The sequence below is a fragment of the Mastacembelus armatus genome, chromosome 1 (genome assembly GCF_900324485.2).
Source record: "Mastacembelus armatus chromosome 1, fMasArm1.2, whole genome shotgun sequence".
NCBI classification, from domain to species: domain Eukaryota; kingdom Metazoa; phylum Chordata; class Actinopteri; order Synbranchiformes; family Mastacembelidae; genus Mastacembelus; species Mastacembelus armatus.
Window position 1 is genome coordinate 15,337,801 of NC_046633.1, and position 25,911 is coordinate 15,363,711.

General features: G+C 41.6%; 3 protein-coding genes across 7 annotated transcripts; 2 read left to right on the plus strand and 1 right to left on the minus strand.

Annotated features, from left to right (window-relative positions):
- The first annotated feature begins 1,690 nt into the window (after nt 1-1,690).
- LOC113128747 (E3 ubiquitin/ISG15 ligase TRIM25) lies at nt 1,691-10,732 on the plus strand. 3 transcript variants are annotated; one of them, XM_026304281.1, is made up of 10 exons: nt 1,691-1,843; nt 2,106-2,720; nt 2,934-3,029; nt 3,434-3,667; nt 4,155-4,323; nt 4,417-4,440; nt 5,932-6,021; nt 6,697-6,837; nt 7,351-7,410; nt 7,490-10,732. In XM_026304281.1, the coding sequence occupies exons 2-10, from the start codon at nt 2,121-2,123 to the stop codon at nt 8,020-8,022; spliced, it is 1,947 nt and encodes a 648-aa protein (XP_026160066.1). In that variant the 5' UTR covers nt 1,691-1,843; nt 2,106-2,120; the 3' UTR covers nt 8,023-10,732. The 3 variants fall into 3 exon arrangements, with proteins under 3 accessions (XP_026160066.1, XP_026160068.1, XP_026160067.1); XM_026304282.2 differs by having other exon boundaries at nt 1,713-1,843; nt 2,086-2,720; XM_026304283.1 differs by lacking the exon at nt 4,417-4,440.
- An 830-nt stretch (nt 10,733-11,562) lies between these two features.
- Nucleotides 11,563-17,316, plus strand: LOC113128748 (E3 ubiquitin/ISG15 ligase TRIM25-like). 2 transcript variants are annotated; one of them, XM_026304284.2, is made up of 10 exons: nt 11,563-11,733; nt 11,883-12,497; nt 12,746-12,841; nt 13,019-13,252; nt 13,915-14,083; nt 14,176-14,199; nt 14,279-14,344; nt 15,075-15,248; nt 15,615-15,650; nt 16,196-17,316. In XM_026304284.2, the coding sequence occupies exons 1-10, from the start codon at nt 11,722-11,724 to the stop codon at nt 16,336-16,338; spliced, it is 1,569 nt and encodes a 522-aa protein (XP_026160069.1). In that variant the 5' UTR covers nt 11,563-11,721; the 3' UTR covers nt 16,339-17,316. The 2 variants fall into 2 exon arrangements, with proteins under 2 accessions (XP_026160069.1, XP_026160070.1); XM_026304285.2 differs by having other exon boundaries at nt 11,564-11,733; nt 16,202-17,316.
- A 2,040-nt stretch (nt 17,317-19,356) lies between these two features.
- Nucleotides 19,357-25,217, minus strand: dgke (diacylglycerol kinase, epsilon). Of its 2 annotated transcripts, none has more exons than XM_026304286.2 (11): nt 24,500-25,216; nt 23,999-24,158; nt 23,777-23,896; nt 23,534-23,677; nt 23,233-23,390; nt 22,594-22,642; nt 22,314-22,427; nt 22,094-22,165; nt 21,573-21,700; nt 21,266-21,377; nt 19,357-20,404 (listed from the first exon to the last, which is right to left on the minus strand). In XM_026304286.2, exons 1-11 carry the CDS (start codon nt 24,949-24,951, stop codon nt 20,183-20,185), a joined length of 1,731 nt encoding a protein of 576 aa, XP_026160071.1. In that variant the 5' UTR covers nt 24,952-25,216; the 3' UTR covers nt 19,357-20,182. The 2 variants fall into 2 exon arrangements, with proteins under 2 accessions (XP_026160071.1, XP_026160072.1); XM_026304287.2 differs by lacking the exon at nt 19,357-20,404 and adding an exon at nt 20,621-21,200 and having other exon boundaries at nt 21,239-21,377; nt 24,500-25,217.
- Nucleotides 25,218-25,911: the final 694 nt, after the last annotated feature.

The window sequence follows — 25,911 nt, forward strand, 5'->3', positions numbered from 1 at the left end:
TTATCTTTCAAATGTAGTAGAGTAAAAGTAAAACGTTTCCCCCAAAAACACTCCTCAAGTAAAGTACAAATTCTCAAAAACTGTACTTAAGTAAATTCACTTCATTACTTTCCACTGCTGCTTCAGAGTCAGGTGAAGTCCTGAGGAGTCAGGTTAGGTTTCCATGAATTAGGTGATGCCTTCAGGGAACAGGTTAGGCTATCAGGAATCAGGTTAAGTCTTCATGAGATGGGTACTGCCTTTAGGAATCAGGTTCTGTCTTCAGGAACGAGGGGAGCTCTTAGGTATCAGGTACAGCCTAAAGGAATCAGGTTAGGTCTTTAGGAAACAGGTAAGACCTTCGAAGCTCAGGTTTGGCATTCAGGAGTCAGATAATACCTTCAGGAATCAGATTAGGTTTTCAGAAAACAGATAAGGCATTCAGGGATCAGGTAAGGCCACCAGGAACCAGGTATTGCAGTCAAGAATCAAGGTGAGAGCTTAGGAATCAGATCTTGGTCAGACAGAATCCATTGCAGACAGGCCTGGATAGTGATCACCATAAAGTGCCATCACAATCTGGCAAAGGTGTGTGGCTGCAGACCTGCTTTTATGCAAGGAGCCACAGGTGCAGCAAATCACGATGATCACTGGTCACAGATGAAGTCAACCAAAACCAATTAAATCAAATTGCCAAAACTAACTAAGGGGGAATATGGGAAGTGAAATACCAAAATAAAAGTCTGAGGCAGGAAGTCCAACAACCTAGGATCATGACAGACTCACACTCACATCCACACCCACAGGCATGTTTGAGTCACCAGTTACCCTAACTGACTGTATGTGTTTGGACTGTGAGGGGGGGGGGACATAAGTACCCATAGAAAGCACGTGCAGACATGGAGAGAGCATGTAAAATTAACACAGGAAGGCCCCAGGGTCAAACGGGATTCAAACTAATCTTCTTACTGTGAATCACAGTGTTAACCACCACATACCCCTAACAACCAGGCATTAAGGTTTGTATTTGAAATGATGCTCACACCTCACATTTTCATTTCTAAATTACCTGAACTGTTCAGGTTCATTAATAGTTTCTCAATCAGAAAAATCAAAGTTTTTACCAAATGCTTGATAAAGCCAGCAGATCACAGAGACAGTTTGGGTGTAGCGCCCAGTCACAACCCAGTTACAGGGTCATTTTGACTAAATAAATATTGTAAAGGGAGTGAATTGCTCCATAAATTAATGCTAAATAATGCTCCTGTTTGGAGGACAAATCAAATAAATGCAAGTTTTGTTTGTTGAAATAAATGTGTAATGTTTTTTTGTAAAAAACAGTGAGACCACTGACATTTCAAATTAATATTTCAAAATTAAGAATGAAAAAATAAAAACAAATGATTAAATTACATATTTTCTATTTTTTTTTTAAAAAAAGGATGTTACCAATTAAAAAACATAAAATTATTCCTCATATTGTTCGTGATAGGGTGGTAAAAGAAAGGCTCCCATGTCTGAATAAATATGATGTGAATAAGGATTGTGTGGGAATAATGTTTGAATGACTGACACATCTTTCATGCTGTGAGTTAAAAAGATGAAAAGATGAAAATTATGAAACTTGCAAAGGAAATGGCGCCAGTTTCACAGAATGACTCTTTAGGCAAACATCTGCCCTGCTGACTGTGACGTCAGCCTTACTGTGGTTGACGCCAGAGAGAGGGGGAGAGAGAGGGAGTTGCACTTTGCCTCTTCCTCTTCATTTGAGTCAACAACGACAGCAGGACAACGTCCTGTTTGAAGCTAAAGTCAAACATTACCGACCAGTATCCGACATCTGCCCTACGCTCCACGACTCAAGGTATTGTGGGAGATTTTCTTAAACGTGTTAGCATTTTACTTGACGCGCACCTTTACCATTTGTTGGTGTTGGTGTGTATTTATTAAAATCTTTACGCATGCTAATACCTCGTCTTAAGATACGTGGGCGACCTCTGCTTTATTTAACACTTGTGTTTTGCTACCAAAATACGCTAAAGTAGAAGAAAACAGTTGAATACAAATCGAAACACTAGTTTCGCTTTCCTGCACTTGACAACTTAGGTTTCGTTTCTTCGTCGCAGCCTCATCTTGTCGCCATGGCCGAGTTGGAGGAGAACTCGTTTTCTCTGATGAGCCTGGAGGATGACCTGACCTGTAGCATCTGTCTCAGCACCTTTAACTGTCCGGTGACCATCCCCTGCGGACACAACTTCTGCCAGGACTGTCTGCTCGCCACCTGGAAGGAGTCCTACAGCTGTCCCCAGTGTCGGACCCTGTTTCCGATCAAGCCGGAACTGAAGAAGAACACGGTCCTCAGCGCCGTCGTGGAGACTTTCATGGTCAAGGCGAGCAAGAATGAGGCCGCCAGCCTGTATGGAGAGGAGAAACAAGCCGAGAAGAAGGATGCCATTCGCTGCGACACCTGTATGGAAGCTGATGCGGCCCAGACCTGCCTCACCTGCATGGCCTCTTTCTGTGGGGAGCATCTGCGGCCCCACAGGGAAAACCCAATTTTTCGCAGTCACCAGCTGAGTGAGCCTGTCGGAGACCTGTTGGATCGCATCTGCCCGGACCACCACAAACTGATGGAGTTCTTCTGCAGTCAGCATAGCCGCCCAATCTGCAGCTTCTGTCTCCAGCAGGTCCACAAAGGCTGCTCCTTCATTTCTCCTGAGGAGCAGAGGAACCTCAAAGAGGTCAGTGTGTGCCATATAGGTGGTTAAGGTTTTTGATTTAAACACACTCATATGAAACATTCTCTAACTTTAACCCCTTCTCAGAAAAAAGCACTGAACGTAACTTTGTATGGGTTTCAGTAGTCCTTTTTAAAGTGAATCTGTGAAAAATGAATCACATCTCTCTGTGAACTGTGTCGTTGCATAAATGAACCGAATGTGTCTCACTTGTAGTCTGACCTGAGAGGCAAGTTGGGTGTGCTGGATGGGAAGATTATGAGGAATGAGACTGTTTTATCTCAAATGCAGGACTTACAGAAAAAGCTGAAGGTGAGTCCAAGTATCTGTTTTGACATTTCCAGTATTCTACTCCATGTAAATTGTTACCAGTGATTCCTGTTCATTAGCATTCTGCATTATTCAAGCTATAAAGGGAAATGTGAGGTTCTGTAACGAAATTATGAAAGTGCTTTACATCAAATATATAGATGCTCACTGTAGTTTAATTCAAATGATTTCAGATAAGTCGATAAACTCTGCTAGGATCTCCTCGTTCATCCCCTTTCACTTTCTTGGATTGCTACTTTGGAGTCCTTCATTAAACATGAACATAAGATATTTCTGTAATCAAGAGGTGTTTTCAGTGATAACGCATGTTCTTATTAGAGGACTATGACAGAAAGGAAGAGGTGACCCATTACTCGCCTATAAATTCTTTCATGGCTCTTTCCTAGGAAGCTGCGATCAACAGGAAGAAAACGGTGGCAGCTGAGTATCAGCAGATACGGGACATGTTGGGCCGAGAGGAGCGTGATGCTCTGAATTCAGTGGACCGAGAGCTGGAGAGCGGTCAGAACAAACTCAGGACTCTAATGAAGAAGTTCACTGAGAACATTGACAACATGAGCAAAGCTAAAGAAGATATCCACAGTCAGCTGAGTCGTTCCCAAACACAAGCCTTCCTACAGGTTAGACAACTGCAATTATCACTCCACATACCTCATTGCATTGTCACACAGTGATTTCGTAACTTTACTGCCAGCAGTAACAGCAAAACATGATACACATTGATTGCTATGCATGACTCAGCTATCTGGAAACTGATCTGAATAACTAATGTAAGAAAAGCAACAGGTGCAAAGAAGGTATAGAAATATGTTTCAATGTAAAACAATACCCCGTGCATTAAGTAAATGTGATGTAATGCTATGTGTGGGTCTGAAATTATTGTCTGAAGCTGTTTTCTTACACCAATGTCCTATATGAGCTCTCCTTAATCTAACATTTTTTATTTTTAACGTTTTAAGTAGCTGCTTTTTTTCAAATGAACAATAAATATCTTAATATCCTGAATGCACACATCCTCTCAATAATAAACCAAACATCACACTGCAGCTGTATTCATCATTCCAATAACTGATGCAGGTTTTGACTACTGTGTGCCTCTCCTCACAGGCATCACTCAACCTGCCCCCAGCTGTAAACTTCGAACCTTACGCCCCAAGAATTAACCTGGACTCCAAAAAGGTCACAATGACACAAGGCTTTGCTGTTGCCCTGAAGGTGCATCTGATAGAGATCCTTAAACAGCCACTGGAGTCCAGACTACCAATCATTAAACCAGGTAAAATATGTAGGTAGATTTATGGGTTGGAAATCATACAGGTGAAGATGTTTTAAAGTATAGTGAAGTCAATCATGTCTGGTTTCATTGCAGACATTAATGTGGACATTGCAACTGGTGAGTGAGTAATGTGGGAATCGCGTAAAAATATTGCTCAAGTCGGTGCTGGGTTGAGTGGTGGTGGGTTATTGGGTTAATTGTCCAAAAACCATGTGGAAGAAAAATATAAAATGAAAAGATGATTCCAGTGTTACAGTTATAGTGTCTGGCATAGTGTATGATATATAAATATATATATTCCTATGGGTGGTGTGTGTCTCTTCCTCAATCTCGGTTCTTCTACCAGAGGCCTGGGAGTTTGAGGGTTCTTCGCAGTATCTTAGCTGTTCCTAGCATTGTGCTCTTCTGGACTGAGAGCTCTGATGTTGTTCCTGGTATCTGTTGGAGCCACTCTCCCAGTTTGGGGGTCACAGCCCAGAGGGTGCCAATTACCACGGGGACCACTGTTGCCTTCACTTTCCACATCTTTTCTAGTTCTTCTTTCAGCTCTTGGTATTTCTCCAGCTTCTCATGTTCCTTCTTTCTGATGTTGCTACATCTACCACTATGGCCTTCTTCTGCTGTTTGTCCATCACGACTATGTCCGGTTGGTTAGCCATCACCTGTTTGTCGGCCTGTATCTGGAAGTCCCACAGGATCTTAGCTCGGTCATTCTCCACCACCTTTGGAGGTGTGTCCCATTTTGACCTTGGGACCTCCAGCCCATGTTCCTGTACACTATGCCAGGCACTTGGTTATGGCGCTCCATGTATGCCCTGCCTGCTGTTATGTGCTGGATTGTCTCAGGGGCATCTTTGCACGGCCTCCATCTGGGGTCCTGCCTGGTGTGGTAGACCCCAGCCTCTATCGATCTTGTGCTCAGGGCCTACGATTAGTGCCTCTGTGCTGTCTTTCAGTCCAGCTTTTTCTAGCCACTGGTAGGACTTTTTGATATCAGCCACTTCTTGTATCTGTTGGTGGTACATGCCGTGCAGGGGTTTGTCCTGCCATGATGGTTCTTGCTCCTCTTCCTCTGCATCGGGATTCTGTTGCCTGAGATATTCACTAAGTATTCCATCGCTTGGGGCCATCTTCCTGATGTACTCATGGATCTTTGATGTTTCATCTCGGATGGTGGCTCTGATGCTCACCAGTCCTCGGCCTCCTTCCTTCCTCTTAGTGTACAGTCTCAGGGTGCTGGATTTCGGGCGAAGTCCTCCATGCATTATGAAGAGCTTCCTTGTCTTGACATCAGTGGCTTCAATGTCCTCTTTGGCCAGCTTATTATGCCAGCGGGATATCTGATGACTGGCAGGGCGTAGGTGTTGATGGCTTGGACCTTGTTCTTCCCATTTGGCTGACTTCTGAGGACTTGCCTTACTCTCTGTAGGTATTTGGCTGTGGTAGTTTTTCTTGCGGCTTACCAGGAAACTGGTAAGTTTGATCTGTCCAGTTTAAAAATTTTTGTAGGAAAAAAAATGAAAAGAAGTTTATAACACAACAAATGCTAGTTCAAGTATAACCAGTTTTCATCAAACTTGTTTTGTCTTTGGCTTGTTCTCTTTTCAGAGCCACAGTGGCCTTCAGGAAATTTCCCCAGCTCCTACAGTCCAGGACCAGGTTCTCAACCCAGAGCAGAACAAAAGAAAAGAGATCCAAGTAAGAAAATGTCAACTAGAGCTTGAGCAGTATGGGTTTTTCTATGGCTGGTGCCAATTTTTATGTCATTACTTTCTCAACTGTTTCCTAAAAACAAAAAAAAATTCCATCTATGGAAGAACAGATTTCTCATAAGTGAGGGTTTGCCCAACGCTTCACTTCACTGTCCATAAATAAGCTTTCTTACTGAATTTTCATTTTTGATTTTTGAAGGCTTTAGATTGAAAACTTACTTTCTTAGTTAGCTTCTTGATATGAGCAGTGTGGTCCCACTGAACTTAAACACACTATTCTATTACTAAGATTTTTTTGTAATTTTCTTCTTTTTTTTTTTTCATGTGGACAGGGCTCAGATGGAAAAAGGTGACATCACACCACCTCCAATCACTGCACTAATTAGTTTTGGGTTAAAATTATTTAAGTTGTTGGGCTATTTGTCCTGACAATCAAATCTGATGATGATCTCACCACTCAGTCCACTCACTCATGATGCACATTAGCTGTAGCATTGGTTTTGGACTGTCAGACTCTCAAAAATAATTTTTCTAAAATCTAAAATCTGTTGCTTATATTGTTATGAATATTTAATGTTATGAAATACGCAGAGGCTTTAACAGTGCTTCGAAATTTTCACTTTACTCATGAAACAACTGATTATGCTTTTTTTTCTATTAGAACAAACCAAAAAAGATTCCCAGACCACTGAAGACAAAATGGAGAATAAGACTCTCCCACGTTTGATGGATAATCTGTTGGACTTTAGTGGGAAAGACAAACCCAGTTGCTCTTCCGCAGCTGAGCCCAGTCAGACACCAGGTAGATATGCATACCCATCACAGTCGAAGCACGTGAAGATGGCATTGTTGCTTTTTTTAATAACAGTATTCCACTAATTTAATGTTGCTTTCATCGCATGTTGGACTCACAGTAGAAAATAGTGACAATAAAAGATGAAACTCAACGTAGCAGAACAACATATTTTTTCATCTCATGCATTTTTGTTTTGTCAAAACTTGTCTCTACATTACCCACAATGCAGCTTGTTCATGGGCAGTAAAAGATTTGGGGGTGTTATGCTAGTAGTGGCTAATGTAGCCTTGACATTCTAGCCTCAAAGAAAGATGAGAAGCAGGCTACAGAGGTCTGATAAGCTCATGTTTTTCTAACACCACCCAGTTGATGCTGTCTCAAGTGACACTAGTTTTTTTTCACATTTGCAGTAGGTCTCCAATCCACCAGTTTTTTTTTTTTTTTTTTTGTGAAAAATCCTTGTTCCTCTTTTTGTTTCTATAAGTCTGCTAACAAATGGCTTACTTTCTTGTGTTATAGAGACATCTAACATTCCCTCAAACATAACATCTGCTGAAAAAAGAAGCGAACTTCTGAAATGTAAGTTTAACAGGTGCCACACCCACATACGGTAATAGCAACCATGTTTGTTATTTGAATGGTCTTTCTTGTTTTTTAGATGGCACAATACTCATTTTGGATGCAAAGACCACCCACAAACGCATCACACTGAGTGAGGGCTTAACTAAGGCCGCTGTGTCCGATGAGCACACAGACTACCCTGACTGCCCTGAGCGGTTCACCGTCTGCTCCCAGGTGCTTGCCTCCAAGGGTTTCTCTAGAGGGCGCCACTACTGGGAAGTCCGACTGAGCAGCAGCAATTTCATTGGTATTGGCTTGGCATACGGCAGTATTGACCGCAAAGGTCCCGCCAGTCGACTGGGACGCAATGCCCAGTCCTGGTGTGTTGAGTGGTTTAACGTCAAGCTGTCAGCTTGGCATAACAACAGTGAGACCGTGCTGGTCAATCCCAATCCAAAGCGTGTAGGTATACTGTTGAATTGTGAGGAGGGCGTGGCTACATTCTACAGTGTGGCAGACAGGGCTTATCCCTTCCACACCTTTGTGTTCCCCTTTGCTGAAGCTGTGTATCCAGCTTTCTGGATTTTCTCAAGTGGCTCGTCCATTTCTTTGTGCAAACTCCAGGCATGAGGAGCATATGCACATATATTTGCATATTTAGGCACGCACCACCACACATAAAGTCAACCATTTGGTCTCATAACTACCAATAAGGCAGAATAATACTGCCTTATTGGTAGTTGTATTTATAAAACCAGCTTTACCTTATTACAAATGCTCCACGTCACGGTGGTGGGAAGTTATACCCAACTTCCCATGGTGCAGCCGAATTACAGTTTGGGCTGTAAAATAAGTCAAGTGAAATGATCCCAACTCTTAAAGCTTACTTACTATATACTGCTAAGTACCTTTCTGTTTCATCTGCTTTAACCAAGAAAAAGAGGGCAAACAGAGGATGATGATGGTTATGGAGAATATTAGTACTCACCTTCAAGCATCACATATGGAATGGATGTCAGGAGTCATTGGCATGTCATAGCCAAGGCCATTAGCTTTTCCCATTAGCTATACTAGCTCTGACTTACAGCACTCAAATTTGCAGATATGTAACCACAAAAACGAAGATTGTAGAGCTTGATCCTTTGCAGGCTTTTGGGGGGGGTTGAAACAGTAATTTCAAGTCTATGGAGTATATACTCAAATATATAGACAATGCAAACTGTAAACCAAGGGATTATAATGCTCGTATAATGCTATTATGTATTTGTCTTGTGTTTATAACAGAACACACATAACATACACTGTATATAACTTGTGTATGCTGGTGTGTGTCCTGTATTAACTGCAGATAATTTATTACACACTGTACAATTGTTACAAAGTGAATATATCACTTGTCACATGTTGGTACAGTGTTTTGATATCTGCATATGAGAAACTTAGTTTTGGATTGTAAAGGAGTGTGGCCATTAGGTCATAGGGCTGGGCGGTATGACATTTGATCTAAATATGTGTTTTCATATCAGTCAATATTGTAATGAGACATGATGTTTCTGGTAAACTTGAGCTTAAAACTCTCTAAGAGCAGATTCTGGAAATGACTAACAACCGTATGGGCTGCATAACGTTAAAGGTTTCCTCTGAAGGAGTCTTCATGCATTTATTCCACCAGAACAATATCCTGAGGTGTGTTTAGCTATCACAGCTAACCCTGTTTGTACACTTGTCTTTTCCTAGAGTTACCATATGATTGGCTAGACATAGCTCAGTAATATGATTGGCTTTTCATTGTATACAGGCAATGTACCCTCTAGATAATGTTTTGAGGCATCTTATTCTCATAGCAGACATTTTTTGTATCACCCAGCCCTTATATGGTCACTTACTGAACTATTTGACTGGTTTAGCTGATGAAGAACAGATGTCACATGGACTCAGTCTTTATCAAGTCCTGACAGTTTGTTTTAATAGCATACCTCCACGGTCCTTGGCCACATTTTAAGCCAAGATGTCATGCTTGCATGGTAAACCCCATAGAAATAAAGGCTATACTGTTTTATTATCTATGGTGGTCAAGAAGCCATCAGAATACTCTACTTGGCTTTTCAATAAATGGTAGGAGGGTTGTGAGATATATTTTCACAGGGGTAAATTATTTGTTGTGATACAAAGTTTACCCCAGCCTGTAAGATGTGCTTGCTGAAGCACAATGGTGGCATTAGTGTCAATGTTTTGTTTTTGTTTTTTGCCTGGAGCCACGAAAAGTTGGACGAAGCTGGAGTCCATTGTGTCATAATGTGCACACTGATCACTTTTAAGTGATCAATATCAGCATGTTATTCTTGCAGGTGCTAAGAAATGTAAGATCAAAAACATATGGGTTTCATGGAGAAGAGATCCAACTATGCAACATATTGTACAAGAAAGTGAAGTAAGCTGTTTTTAACATGGTCTATGAGAGTAGAAGTACTAAATACACTGTATTTATGAAGAAGACACTGCTGTCCAGAGTGACTCAAATGAGAGGCTAGTGAAGGTTCTGAGATGATCTCTGCTGCAGTGATCGAAGTTATTCACTGTTGAATAAGCGAACAGATCTCTGGACGGCATTTCTGCCAACGCACTGGTAATTAAAGGCACAATGTAAGACACACAGAAGCTATGAGTCTATATGGTGAAATCTGCTGTTTTCACTATTTGCCATAGCTTATCATCACAATGGGGAATTCTGGTTTGGGGCTTATAGCTTTGCGAAATCATTAAGAGCTTTCCCAAACCATGATGAGTGTCCAAATGGTGATATTGTGTTGTTTATTTACTCTTACTACCAAGCTTAAATAACATTGTAGTGGTGTTTATGCTTAACACAGAGGCAAGGTAAAGTCATGTTTATTTTGTGTAACATTATACTTGCTTCAATTATGGCTCATAAGAACATCATAGATTGACCATACTCATATGGCTCACAGATCATTTTGTTGATTGCTTGTTGTTTGTTCTTTGTCCAGTGCTGATGTTCAACTGTAATATTTCTCATTGTTCTTTCCATCAAATAGTTTCAAGTGTCTCTGTAGAGTGGATTTCACACAAAGTGTGCTGTCAGAAGTTAACATCAGCCTTTGTGTAGAATTTCACTGTTCATCTGTGAATTGCTGTGTCAGTAAAATAGATCAATACAAATTGCTAGTTGATCAGTCATGGCAGGTCTGGGGCAGATTTATTCTTTGTACCTAACAGTAGTACAATGTTCAAAAGATGATTATCCTGTTAATTATAAATAGCTTGCATTGTAAACCAATGATTGTTATTAATAAAGCTTTCTCTTATCATTTCTTGTTAAGAAGTCTTTTTGATAAATTGACACAACATTTCAACAGGCCTGAATTGGCTACTCTATAATACTATTGTTTACAGTGGAAACATAAATTGCTTTGCATCTTTGCCCATTAATAATACTAAATAAGCCATAATGAGAAAAGGTGTTTTTTCCTTTTGCAAATTTATTACAAACTAAAAACTCTCATTTACAAAAATGTTGAAACCTATAAGTTCCATTTGGCAGCAGGAACAGATTCCAGTCTTTTGGAGTAAGCCTCTACCACAACATGATGTGAGCAGTTTAATCCACTCGCCAAGCTCCATCGGACTGGATAGGAACTGTGAAACTATTCAAATATGTGATGTTCCAGAACAGGACTGTGCACAGACCTTTTGAGGGGCATATGCTGAAAGAGAAAAAAGTCACATCTTAATGATAAATAACACAATAGTCTCAAAAGCTTTGTATTTATTCTCTATTAACAATTATATAGATAATATATAGATATACAGGCTTTAAGGGCTAAGCCAGCAATGTAAAATTAATAAAATGTGGTCTTAGACCGCAAATGCATAAACTAAGTCTTTATAGACACTAGTGTTTCTTGCCTAAAGTTCACTTCACTGTCAAGACGACAGGGGGTGGAGTTATGAGGTTTGAGCAGATCCAACAAGATTTAGTCCCAAGCTCTTTTTAATACCTTTCATTGGCTGAATATATTTGTAAAACAGACAGACAGGGGTAAAGGGTGACCAATAGCATTCATTTATTGAAGAAAAAGGGGGGGAAAACAGCTCCAAAGGAGGGCACTATTCAAGGACAAGTGTGAGGACAAAAAGGGCATGAACTGTAGGTTGAGCCATACCTGTGCACGTGCCAGTTCCGCGGGAAAGGGACCGTGTCAGCGGGAGCGCGCGCAACAACCCCCTCCCACCCACACACACAAAAAGTCACGGGATATTTGGCTTGTTATTTCCTGGATTTATGTCAGTGAGCTGGGCAGATCACTAATGACGCAGAAGGTACGTGGGAACAAAAATAATTATTACGAATCTAAACGTACCTTTACTGTCGACTGATAGCACATTAAAACACCGGTGACATTGCAAATCATCAGGCTTTATAAAGAATTTATGCACTTGACAACTTGGGTTTCGTTTCTCCGTCGCAGCCTCATCTTGTCGCCATGGCCGAGTTGGAGGAGAACACGTTTTCTCTGATGAGCCTGGAGGATGACCTGACCTGTAGCATCTGTCTCAGCACCTTTAACTGTCCGGTGACCATCCCCTGCGGACACAACTTCTGCCAGGACTGTCTGCTCGACACCTGGAAGGAGTCCTACAGCTGTCCCCAGTGTCGGACCCTGTTTCCGATCAAGCCGGAACTGAAGAAGAACACGGTCCTCAGCGCCGTCGTGGAGACTTTCATGGTCAAGGCGAGCAAGAATGAGGCCGCCAGCCTGTATGGAGAGGAGAAACAAGCCGAGAAGAAGGATGCCATTCGCTGCGACACCTGTATGGAAGCTGAAGCGGCCCAGACCTGCCTCACCTGCATGGCCTCTTTCTGTGAGGAGCATCTGCGGCCCCACAGGGAAAACCCAAACTTCAGTCTCCACCAGCTGAGTGAGCCTGTCGGAGACCTGTTGGATCGCATCTGCCCGGACCACCACAAACTGATGGAGTTCTTCTGCAGTCAGCATAGCCGCCCAATCTGCAGCTTCTGTCTCCAGCAGGTCCACAAAGGCTGCTCCTTCATTTCCCCTGAGGAGCAGAGGAACCTCAATGAGGTCAGTGTGTGCCAGACTCACCCACAGACTGCAGCACTGTAATAATATCAACATCATATAATTATATTTGTCATGTGATGTATAATAACATTTAGAAATATGCCTGCTAGCCTGTTTCAGCTAAACTAGGCTAAGTGGGTGTTCCTGCTACAAGAAAAACATTTTTCTCCAAATCTGAGGTATTTTTCAACCTGATTGGTGTAATCCAGCATCTTAAGATAAGCAGTGTTTTGTATCTGTCTTTGAAGTCTGACCTCAGAGACAAGTTGGGTTTGCTGCATGAGAAGATGGAGAAGACTGAGGTTATAATGCTTCAGATGAATGAAGCACAGAGCAAACTGAAGGTGATCTTTCCCATTACATTTCCCACTCTTCAAAAAACAAACAAAAAAAAAAACCCCGCCTTGAGGAAACTAATGACTTATTCATCTGCATAGGTAACACAATGTAATTTTATCAGTCTGCTGGTCTGTTTACTTTTCCTTGTGTTTATGGACGGGTCCTCTATGGCCCATGCCTAGGATGGAGCAACCAAAAGGAAGGCAGCATTGGCAGATTTGTATCAGCAGATGAGAGATATGTTGGCCCAAGAGGAACGCAAGTCACAAATTGATGTGGACCGCGAGCTGGAGATCGGTCAGACGAAACTTCGGGATCTCATGACCAAGTTTTCTGACAACAGTGAGAAGATGAGAAAAGCCACAGACGATATCAACACTCTGCTGAGTCAGTCCCAAACTTTGGCCTTTCTACAGGTGGTATGACCATTGTCTCAGAAAGATGGAGTAGGACAGAGAGATACAGTAAAAACAGATGTTAAAACAGCCTCAGGACAAATAAGATGAAGTGACTGTACAAAAAAAAAACAAAAGTTGTCTTAATATTAAATATACATTTTTAATTGCCCTTATATAAAACCTGAGCAACCTACCTCTGTGGGTGTGCACCACAATGAAAACAAAAAATATGTATATTTTAAGTAGGGTTGCAATGATTTGATTAGTTGATGAACATGAAAATTATTTTGGAACTATTAATAAATTAATAAAACATTATTTCAGTATTTTCAAGTGAAAACATGAAGCGTTCTCTGGTTCTAGTATTTGAAAAAATGCTTGATGCTTTTCTCCACAATATGTGAAAATTGAATATTTTGTGTTTTTAAGACGTGAATATATTATAGGCATTTTCACTATTTCCTGACATTTTATTCACACACAGATTAATAAAGAAAATAATGGTTTAATGAATCAACAGTTAATCTAACCATTAATTGGAATTGGAATTTCATCATTTCTGAATCCCATTGGTAGAATTCAAAATAAGTGAAAAAATGCCTTCATATATTACAGCCATGTCTTGCAGAGCTTGGAAATAAACACATGGTTAAAAACTATGTCCCCTATGTTCCTCACAGGCTTCATTTGACTTGCCCAGGGTTGTAAAGTTTGAACCTCACATGCCTCGAATAAACCTGGACTCCAAGAAGGTAACAGCAGCACAGGCCTTTGCTGGTGCTTTGAAGGAGTTTCTGACAGAGACCTTTAAACAGGATGTTGAGGCCAGACTGCCAATAATTAAATCAGGTGAATATGCAGGTACATTTTAGAAGCACAATTTACATTTATAGAAGTAATATGACATAACAATGACCCCATCATGTCTAATTTTGTTACAGAACTAAACACTGGCGTTGCCTCTGGTAAGTTTGTGTGTGCTGTGTGCGAATGGATGAATGAGAGTAAAGTGTTATATTAATGCAGTCCATTTACCTTTCACAGGTGAAAAAGCAGTTCCTGTCTCAGAACCTGCAAGTACTGCAAAAACTAAATCTCAGTCAGAATCTGGTATGTTCATCTCTATAGAGGTATTGTAACAAAACCTCAATACACTGAAACTTCCATCCATTATCTATACCCACTTATTCCTAACCAGGGTCACAGGGATCAGCTGGAGCCTACCCCAGTTCTCTTTGGGTGAAAGGCAGGGGTCCACCCTGGACAGGTCACCAGTCCATCACAGGGCCACATAGAGACAAACAACCTCACACACTCACACTCACTCCTATGGGCAATTTAGAGTCACCAATCAACCTGACATAAATGTTTTTGGACTGTGGGAGGAAACCAGAGTACCTGGAGAAAACCCACGCAAGCACAGGGAGAACATGCAAACTCCACACAGGAAGGACCCTGACGGGTGTCGTACCAGGAACCTTCTTGTTGTGAGGAAATAGTGCTAACCACTCATCCACCGTGCTGCCCACATTGCAACACATAACAACAAAAAAAAAAATTCAAAATATATCTGCCCATATACCGGTGATCTGTCCAGAGTGTACCTGCCTTTTGCCCAGTTTCAGCCCGGACTGGCTCCAGGCAGAGAAAAACACAATGCAAAATGTGTGGGTTTTACATCGTGCAACATGTGTGATGATTCTCTTAAGTGTTTATAAAACACGTTCAAACACAGACATGCTTTAATAGGGGTCAAACACAGTAAACAATTTGAAAAGCATTTTATAACACCTACTTAAACACTGTACAACTGATCCTCTCACCTTTTCTATTTCTCTAGAGGAGAAAAAACAGCCCAGATCCCACAGTCCTGGTCGTTTGCCCATCCAGCAGCAGTTCCAGCCAGTAAACATATCGGGTTTTCCATACATGGAGCCACAGGCAGGCTGGAATCCATTACAGTTTGCACATGGCCATGGATATATGGCTCCATTTAGGGCAGGACCAAATACACGTAAGTAATGTAAAAATCTGTGTATTTTTTTTGTTTATTTATTGTAAGTATAAAACCATTATACGATTCAGTGGTAAGGACTTATCAACCTGCTGCACATGGCTGACAGAATCAAATATTTAGAAAGTCATTATCTATGGATACCATGAAAAAGAACAGTTTCTGCTTTGAATTGGCACTTGAAATGTTTAGTAACTTTTGCTAAATTTAATGGACACTTTCAGATGGACTGTGTAAGAACAAAGAGCAGCAGGTATGAGGGTAGGGCCAGTATGAGGTGCAGTTGTTTGGACTTTATCTGTTAGACAGCAATAAGTGTGTTTCATGTCTTTAAAGATGTTTTTGTTTTCATGTTTCCTCATACAGCCAAGAAAAGTGATACCAGCCACCATTTCCACAAGAGTATGTTATTTACCTTTATATTCCTTCTGCATTCCTAAATTGTATTTACTGCATGTGTTTGCGTGTCATGTAGGCTTGGTCTATGTATCTCTCAGACAGTATTGATATAAACACCTTAGAATAAGAATCAAAGCTTCTAAGTGTAATGTTTTGCTTCTGTCAGTTTTTGTTTCTGATAAATGATTATAAAAAATAATCTCCAGGGATGGATAGGAATGGACTCAGGTTTGTGGGGCACTTTCTAATGAAAACATCCTTTAGCCTCTCCCATGAACCTGCATTATAATGCAGGTGCAGGTCCATTATAGTGCAGGTTCTGAGTAACCTCTAAAGGCTTATGGAGAGTTTCATTTGTAATGGTGGCTTCATTATTTTCAATACTAACTACACCTTCAGATGTTCTCCAATGTACTACAGCTTTCAAGAGAATTCAGTTCAGTTTGAGTGCATATGATTTCAGAAAAGTCATCAACAGTTCATCAAGTGGCAGAACTCACACAGTGGGCAGACTATTAAAGAAATCATTCTGTGTATTTTCCCTTCAGAACAAGAAAAAGAAAAAAAGCAATCCAGTGGTCCAGGTGGACACAAGCCAGGAACGCCAGGATCTAATTTCCCTCAGAAAGATCATCACAAAAGCCATCCACCTTCAGCTAAACACCATCCCAGGCCTAAGAAAAATAACTAGATGCAGCAGTAGATGTTTTTGCATGCAGACCTGATATAAAGAGGAAGTGCATCAGGAAAATGTGGCGTTCAAGCTCATATGTGACATGTTTACTTGTAAATGGTTTACCCTCTTCAGTAGCAGTCGTTTGGAAGTAAACACATCTAATATTCAGTTTGGTTGAGTTCAGTATTGATTATATTAGTAAATGATTTATTTCTTTTAGAAACACACACACATACTGAGGTGAAAATCAGTGTGGACACACCAGTCCATGAAAATTAAAACAATTTATCTGTTTTTCATTAATCATCGGGCTTTAGAGAAAAGTAGTGGGAGGTGTTGATGGGTTTAAACGAGTAAATGATTAACACATCCCAGTATAATAATATCAATGGGATTATTTTATTTTACCAAACAGGCTAATATGATTTCTGACCAGGAATCATTGCAGCAGCATTAGTTTCCTCTCCCAGTCTTTAAGTCTTTTTTAAACACAATTTAAAATGCTGCTACGCATCTTTTAACCAGAACACGGAAGAGAGAGCACGACTCCTGTTTTAGCTTGTTTTAGTTCATTTTAAAATCCTTTTATTAGTTTTTAAAACTCTAAATGGTTTCGCCCCGCCCTACCTCATTGAGCTCCTACACACCTACTTTCCCTCCCGGTCACTCAGGTCAGCTAACCAGCTGACTGGATGTGCCGGGGATGCAGCGGAGGTTCAGAGGGGATAGGTCATTTGTTGTTGTGGGCCCGAAACTGGAATTCGCTGCATTTGCAGATTAGACAGGTCTTTAAATCTCGGCTTTAAGACCAACCTTTTTACTTTGGCTTTTAATCCAGTGTGAGATGTTGATTTTATTTTACTTTATTGTTTTATGTACTTTTAAATTTTTATTTCCTGTTTTTAATTATCCTAATGTTAAGCACTTTGTTCAGCAATTCCTGTTTGTCAAAATGCTTTATCAATAAAGTTGGCTTGGCAATTAAAAGAGAGACACGACTTATATATGAAAATATTTATGAGAATGTCTTCAAATTCAAAAGATCACTTCATTACATTCAGTTCAATTGAAAGCAGCAAATCAACCAAACCCACTTGACTGTTACTTCTACTTTGTGTAAACAGCTACATTCAACATGATTGTTACCAATAAAAACTTAGTTACCTGCCAGTTTCCTTCCTTAGCTTACAGATTGTACCAGAAAAAATGAGCAGATTTGAATGCATATAATATTAATGTAAGGATTTCAGTACACAGTGAGAAGTGATGACCAAGTGAGTATTAAATGCAAAAGCCCAGTGCTAATAGTTGGATGTCAGTCAAATGTAGCTGTATGACTTTGTTTCATTCAGTCTGCCTTGCAAATTAGAGAATTTCAGTGGTGGCACCAGACCAAAGGCCATGTTGTTGTGCAAGTGACAGTATCACTAGATGACAGTTTTTAATAGCCCACAGCTGCATTACCCAGGGACTGTGTGAAGTGCCTGGGTAATGCAGAAATACTTCACTGTTTTGAACTTGAGTCGTGGTGTTAGTGTGTGCCAATAAAACCCCCAGTTACAAGAACAAACTCAGTGCAACACAGCATTACAGAAATAACCACAGCTGTGGTAAACAGCTGGCAAGGTCAAAGGTCTAACAGAGACGTTCAATAGATGGTAATGAGACCATGAGCCCTGGTTACCCTGCATGCTCCAACGACTAGAACTGATCCCTGTTCAGCCCGATGAACACTAACAAAGCATAAACCATACTGATGACGCGTCATCACGTCCGGTCACTATGCACAGTGAAATTAAGATATTGCAAGTATCGCTGGGCTGCTGTCTTTGACTCTGGAACATATTATGCAACCAGATTCTGCGCAGTAGTGACCGAGGTGGAACCGCCAATCAAAGATGTCTAAAATATACCCGTTTTAATATTTTAAAAAAAGTCTACACAAACCTGCGTGATAATAATAATAAACAATGGAAATCACCTTAGGGAAATATGTCTGTGCCCCTTTCTAGCTCATGTCGCATCTGTTCACAGGGAACGATACTGCACCCAGCCACCAGGGGGCGATCGAGCGGCACTCGCTGCACTTCCTAGAGCTGTCACGTTTTCTCCATTGTTTTATATGACAGGATTTGGGCTACATTAGGGTAAACAAATGAGGAAGAATTTTTGGGATATATTTAACCACTACAGTTTAAATACGTTTTCTAAATTGAATTTCAACTTCATTCTCAACATTTCTATTTTATTGTCAAACTGCAAAATAAAAAAATCGTCCTCATTTTTTCATTAATGTGGCCCTAATAATCCGTCGTATTTATATACAGTCTATGGCACAAACTAACATTCTACATGGCTGTGAACGGGAAAAAAAACAAGACCACCCTAAATTGCATGATTAATTTCCCTACAGGGCTAATTTACAAAGGCTCTGTTGCATACACTATGCAGAGTACAGCAAAAATGAAAAGAAAAAAAACAAACAAACAACACAAACTAAACAGGTAAACTGATATCACATGAGCACTACACAGAAAAGTACATGTGGCACATGAAACACAGTGCATGCATGAGATTTGAGCAGAAGACTACATATGACCTGACTACATAAGCAATGTCTTTACCCTGCCACCTTGTGGTGACTATTTGGTAAAACACAAATCCTGAAGTGCAACAGGACTGCTGCATGGGACGACATATTCTCAGCAGTTTCCACTTTTCAGCAGTAAACAGTAACAATCAACATTATGGTTTTCCTAGGCAGTGTAAAGTATCTACCAGTGTAAGTGCCAAAACAGTGCAACACCAAATAAACAAGTGGAATCATGGAAAGCAGATGGAAAAACAAGATTTTACATGCAGGCAAAACGGATCCACTGAACAACAGATCAACTTGGCAGTACTTTCAAAGTAAACTTCAACTAGCCAGCCTGTTTCCTTTCTTACAGGAAAGTTCAGTATAACTGAAACACTGTATAGTGCAGCAGTTTGGCCAGCTACTTCAGACAGTGCATCATAAAGTAAAAAAAAAAAAAAAAAAAAAAAAAAGATCTTTGCCCCACCTAGATACAGTGACCTCTGAGCCTAAAAACACATTTCAAAGTCTTATCTTAAATGACAAATGCAAGAGATGCTAAAAACTATCAACACTGATGATCAGCCTGAAAGAAGAATTTAACTAACATTCTCTGCAATTTAATGTTTCACCTCATCAACCAGTAGGAGTCTGATTGCCTGCAGTGGAGAGGTCTGCTCTTTCTTTGTGCTTTTTTTTAAATAACATTACACTCATAGATAATCAAGCTTTGCTTGTATCTTCAGCCAAACCTGAACCACCTGATATGACAGTACTCTTCTCTCCTATATTACTTCACCATTTACAGTCGATTGAAACATGGCTTTAAGGGAGTCTCTTCAATTAAACCTGGACAACATCTTAAAAATGGCTCACTGACACCTGCAGTGCTGCACTGGGCATTCATTTGTAAATACTCTATAATAAATACAGTATAGCTGACTATACTATATCTATGGCAAAGGGGATTGTGCAATTAAACAGCTATCTATATCCATGATAGACACCTCTGTGCACTGGAAACTTCCTGAGCTCTGGGTTACAATAAAAAGACCAAAAAGACAAAAGCCCAAGTCTGGAATCTCTCTGATAAGATCTGAAATGATTACACATGAAAATTATAACAACGATTCTCATCAACAACAACATCACTGAGGACAAGGTGTGTTTAAAGAACTGAGGATGACTAAGCTCCATTTCAAACCAAGGGTTAATAGAAACTGGGCCAAAGAAAGAAGACAGAAACTTAAGAAGAGCTTCAGGTCAGATGATGTTAGGGGTGGGTCATGCACGAGTAGAGGTCGCCCCCAGGGACCTGGGTGAGTCGCGGGGAGTGGGGCTCTCTGCCTCAGAGGCGGTGGATTCATCATCGTCATCATCCGTCTGCTCTGCACTGTGGTACAGCATGAGGGCCTGGGTCTTATGGGTGATGGTGATGGTACAGGGGCCCTGGGCCCATGGCTCCCCATCCACCTGCATGGGCATCTTGGAGCTTTTGAGAACCAGCTGTCGAGGGAAGGGAAAAAACTTGAAACACTTGATAATAGAGTATATCCTATCATTAAGTGTCTTAATGATAGGGTATGATACAGGGTAATGATACTTACCACCTCCAGCAATGCTTCTCTCTGTATTTTGACTCATAAAAGCGAGACAAAACTCTGCTGCCATGGCTACAACTACATCCAACTTTGTCCATCCTTTAACACTACATGCTGCTGCTATACACATAAACATATCCCACAGTAATATTTTAAATTGCTTCATGGAGTGATTTACAGATTTACAGCAACAGGTGTGTGTGTGTGTGTGTGCAGTAATTACCAAAGCACTGACATTGTGTTACTCCATTTGTGACATTAATTCCATCGCGCTAGCAGCAATGTTCTATGTACATAACCACATAAGGTATTTAAATACCAGTGAAATTAGCTCCTCCATTTTTTTATGTTGTGATTCCTGTGGTTGCCATGGTCTCACTCAGGTGGCAGTGACAACCCATGCGTGTGCACAGCAGTGGCAGGCATCATCTCTCTCCTGTTGTTGTTTGAAAGCACTTGTCAGTTGCTGGATGGCTGCAAGTATTTCCATCCTTAAAATACGGAGTGCATCACCAGTAACTATTAAGTGGGAAGTGGCGTAAAAAGAAGCAAGGAAAATGTGCACACGCAGGAGCTGAGTGGTATATGCTTAATCAGATTAGTCAGTGCTGCAAGGAGGGAAATGGCAGTGAAAGCTAATTTGACTCCCTCATTGTCGCAAGGTGAGCAGGAAGCACTATGGCAGAACTGTGTACGTGTGTACGTGTGTGTGTGTGTGTGTGTGTGTGTGTGTGTGTGTGTGTGTGTGTGTGTGTATTGTCCTCACCCTGACAGTGTGGGCTTGTCCCAGCCGTACAGGGTTGGCCAGCTTGACCTGGATCTGGGCACAATGGAAGGAGCCAAATACAGCCACCACCTCCAGAAGACCATCATCGAGCCTGCAGGTGCCACAGGAAACAACACTGCTGCTCACAGTTGCCATGGTAACTTGCAGAACACAGGTCAGTAAGAACAGCAAAGCATTGATGAAACATAGTAAAACTTGCTTGTTTGTAATGGGCATTTGACATTTTTATGACTAAAAACAGATTGATACTGACATTCATAATTATCTCCAGCACAATGCCACTCACCGTGTAGGGGGGCAGGGTTCATCTCCCATACCCTCCCACAGCCTGCAGCCTCCACCCCAGTAGCCAATGTTACAAACTATGATGCCCTCCAGACTGGGCAGAGCAACTCTTTCCCCATCCAACTCCAGCTGTTCATCACACACACAGAGACACACACACAATTATATTGTTGGAAATAGAAAAGACACATTGTTGAAACACGACCAAAGGTGCATTTTTGAGGCCAAGTTTAAGTTTTAAAAAAAAAAATCTGGTAGCAATGTACTGTCCGCTATACATTTTTTTACATAAGCATAAAAAGTAAGATTCTGTGATTAGGAATTAGGACCACCTCAATCCTGTTAAAGTGTGGCCAAGATATGCACTCAACCATACATTTTACAAAATGAATGTATCTAGAAAACTAGAGTTGCTGCACTGCAGCTGTATGCTTCCAGCAACCAGCCAAGGTTCACTTTACATCCATGTTAACAACACTGACTATGACCCCCAAATTTGAAGAAATTCCACAGCTACTGTACCTCAATCCTCTTGTCCAGATCCTTACATTCCTGAACTAAACAATCTTTGGTGCCATACAGGAAATACACTGCCTGGGCAATGAGAGAAGTAGGTATTATTACAATCACTTTGTTTCACTAATGTTTCTGACAGAGATCAAACAGGAAGGCAAGCACACTCAAATTCAGTTGTGGTAAACATTTGCACAGTATTCATATATTCAAATATAGGGGGTCAGACCTTGTTGATGATGCGGCTGGAGAAGAAGGAGGGAGTTTTCTCGCGGTGTGTGTGGAAGTTGAGCGCCATGAGCGCATCGGGCCCCACAGAGAAGTAGTTGTTCATGGACAGAACCTGCAGAGGACAGGCAATAAATGCTTTCTAAGCATGTGTGTAAATGAGACAACCGTTGTCACTGCATACCTCAACATCCAAACCCTGATCACACTCTAACAATGCATCGGCTTGTGACGATAAGAGTGCATACGGACACGAAGTTCAACAAAGAGATCAAACTTACCTTTGGTTTACGAAAGTAGAGGCCTTTTGAAGCTATTTGCACTTTCCATCTGAAAACCATAATGTAGATTATTAGCAGAATAGAGATAACAGTATTTCTGGCCAAACACTGAAAAGAAAGTCTAAAAGGTTTTGTATGGCTTGTAGTTTTCGTTGTGTTTGTTTCTGTTTAGTTCCTTAAATGCTAATTTAAAGCCTTCTTCACATTAACATGAATAAAGCTCTCTTGTGGAAAAACAGGTCAACTAGAATCATTTATACTATAATATTGCAATCAGCCTGTAAAATAAGCACCACTGGTAGGTTTACATGAAACAACATACACTTATGCTCCTAAATTCTCAAGGAAAAACACACAAGTCAATACCCTCCTTAATGTTAGTGACGACTCTGAGATTGTTACACAAATGAATTTCACAGGTTTCTTCAATTTAAGACTTGAAATGTCATCACAGAAATAACAGCATCAAACCATGACATAACAGAAGATCTTCAGTAGTTTCTAACCAGAAGAACAAGTGTCAGATTAGTGTAACTAGACAGAGCAGAACAGGAACAAATAGTGGATCTTTGCAGACTCGGACATGGTTGAAAATACTTGTCCTAAATCCAAATACTAAAAGAAGTATAGCTGCCCCACCTGTCCATTTTAACAACTTCGGCATCAAGGACGTTGCGTAGAACCTGCTCCACAGGGATCTCTCCAGCATATCCAGCTCCCCAGCCTAGAGTGTTGGAAAGATCATTTCCTGTCCCCAGAGGCAGGATGGTCACCCTTGGGATAAACTGGTCTTGGCCCTGACAGAGGAAAAAAACAAGAGCCGCAGGTATATCAACTTCATGCAGAGAAATGGTGGTAGGTACAGTAGGTAAAGATGCAACTCAATACTGCAATACGAAAATAAATCCTCTCTCATTACACAGTGACAGTCTTATCTCACCTTTAGCTTCATAGTATCAATGGCATCCAGCACCCAGCCCACCGTTCCATCACCCCCGCACACCAGCACCCGGACACTACCAGGGGGCAGCAGGGTGCACAGCTGGAGGGCTTTAGAAGGTATCAGCTCGGACAGGTCAAACACCTGGAGGACAGATGAGAGGAAAGACCTGTTTCACTAATGTTCTTTTGCAAAAAAAAAAAGAAGAAAAAAAAAAAGATTTTTTTTGCATTGCAGCCTGACCTGCACAGGGTTGAGGAGGGTGCGAAATTCTCCCAGCAGTGCCTCCCCCATGTTGTTCCCACTACGTGTGTTAGCCAAGACCAACACTGGAGTCCAGCCAGTGCAGCAGGAAGACGCCAACTACAGAAACATGAGCACACAACACCAACACTGCTTAAAACATCTCTGAGACACCACATACAACCCACAGTATGAGCACACAGCCAGACTTATCCCCAACACCTTGCTATACTCGTCGGGATGCCTGCGGCGGAGCTTGTTGACACGGTAGAGGTAGTGAGGAGGGATGATGAGGCTGTGGAACTCGCCCAGGTCACACTGGGCTGCATCGGCCAGGCTATCCATGCAGTCGTCGTGCACTGTGGTCTGACACCACACACACCTGAAGGTGGGACAGAGAAACACACACCTATCACAGAAGAAAGGAAAGCAATAGCTGCTGCTCTGTGACACTGACCTGTGACCTGTGAGGGTGGCCAGGTAGCAGAGCAATTTATCTAATTCTAGATTAAAATGGAAGGTTATTGTGTAGTATTTTGATATGACAAGCCTAAAAATGCACGTGTTTACAGGTATGGCTATAGGAAACCATCTGATTGGCAGACTATACTCTGGAGCTATGAAAAACTGTCTTTCTTACGCACAAACACAGCTGCAGATGTAAGATGTATACAGAAAATTGTGACTCCTACACATATGCGCCTGTAGCACCACCTACGCTACCTGAAGTCGCACAGCTTCGGCTGGGACCCACACTGCTGTTTGCATACTGCACAGTAGCTGGCGAGTGGGACGTTTCCGCGGACCCAGCGGTGCCCCATTCCTCCATCAGGGCTGGAGGGCGCCATGATCTCCTTGCACGACAGGCTCCGGTCGGCTCGGCGTAGGCACAGCTCGTCGGCGCACACGCCGCAGCAGTCGCAGAAAGCCCCTTGCAGGATGTGCTGGGAACAGACGCAGCAGTAGGTGGGCTTGTTGAACAGATCCGTGTAGTGCCAGCCGTGCTTGCTCTTGCGAAAAAAATCCTTCATATGCGTTTTCCGCTTGGAGCGCTGGGCGCTGCACCACAACGTGATGATGACCGGGACGATGACGGCGAGAGAGGTCCAGAACAGCAGGGTCCACTCCTCCCGGGAGCCGCAGTCGTCCTGCACCTCGTCCCCCTCCTCGTTCATCGCTGCTGGACGGGAGCGGTGAGCGGGAGCGATGTGCGATGCTAACGAGCGGAAATCAGCGAGGACGGCTCTGTAAACAACACCGACTGGAGACAGGACGCACGCCACGCTTCCCCTGCGACACCCATATTTACAGACGCCAACCCGGCGCTGGCACTGACTCCAGCTCTAGTATAAATGTTTTTATCTGTAGCTGTGAAGACAAAACGACGTGACGCTGCGCTGCACTGCTAACCTAGCGTCAGCAGAGAGTATTTAAACGTCAAGATAGTTCACTGACAAGCTAAGCGCGCATGGCTAAGTGCGTACCCCCCACACCACACCACACCACACCACACCACACCTATAATACTCCCCTGAGTACTCCATACGGCCAGGTATGATCAGACGAATCTATTCAAAAGTGTGTTAATTATTTGTAGTAATACCACAAAATAGAAGCACTCATTAAGAGGTATTTAGATGTACTCCTCCATTCAAACTCGTATTTTAGAACAGAAAATATAATATAATATAATCAAAGGTAAAAATGTGCGTGTTCTGCAGTAAAATTACAGTGACAGGTATAGTGTAATATTGTAAAATGTACACACAGCATTTTATCGTGCTAGTCTGAGTAATGCTTTTATATCATGCAGTAAGGCGGTTTAGGCCCTGGGCCTCTCCAAAGAGCCACGAGATAAATAATATACTGAGAAAAAAAAAATTCTCCAACACAAATTTATGTTTTCTTTTTTTTTAAAAACTTTACTTTTAGTTTTTGGGGCTACGATTATCAGATAAATGTGGTGTGGAAAGTACAAAAATGAAATGTAATCTAAAAAAAAACACGAAATGAAATAAAGTAAAAACAGCAACAGCAGGTGAAGTACATACAGTACACTTCTCATTTTGTTATCATCTCTGATTTTACGCTCCTGACGTATGCCCCACAGTAGGCTGCGCATGCGCCGTGGGCTG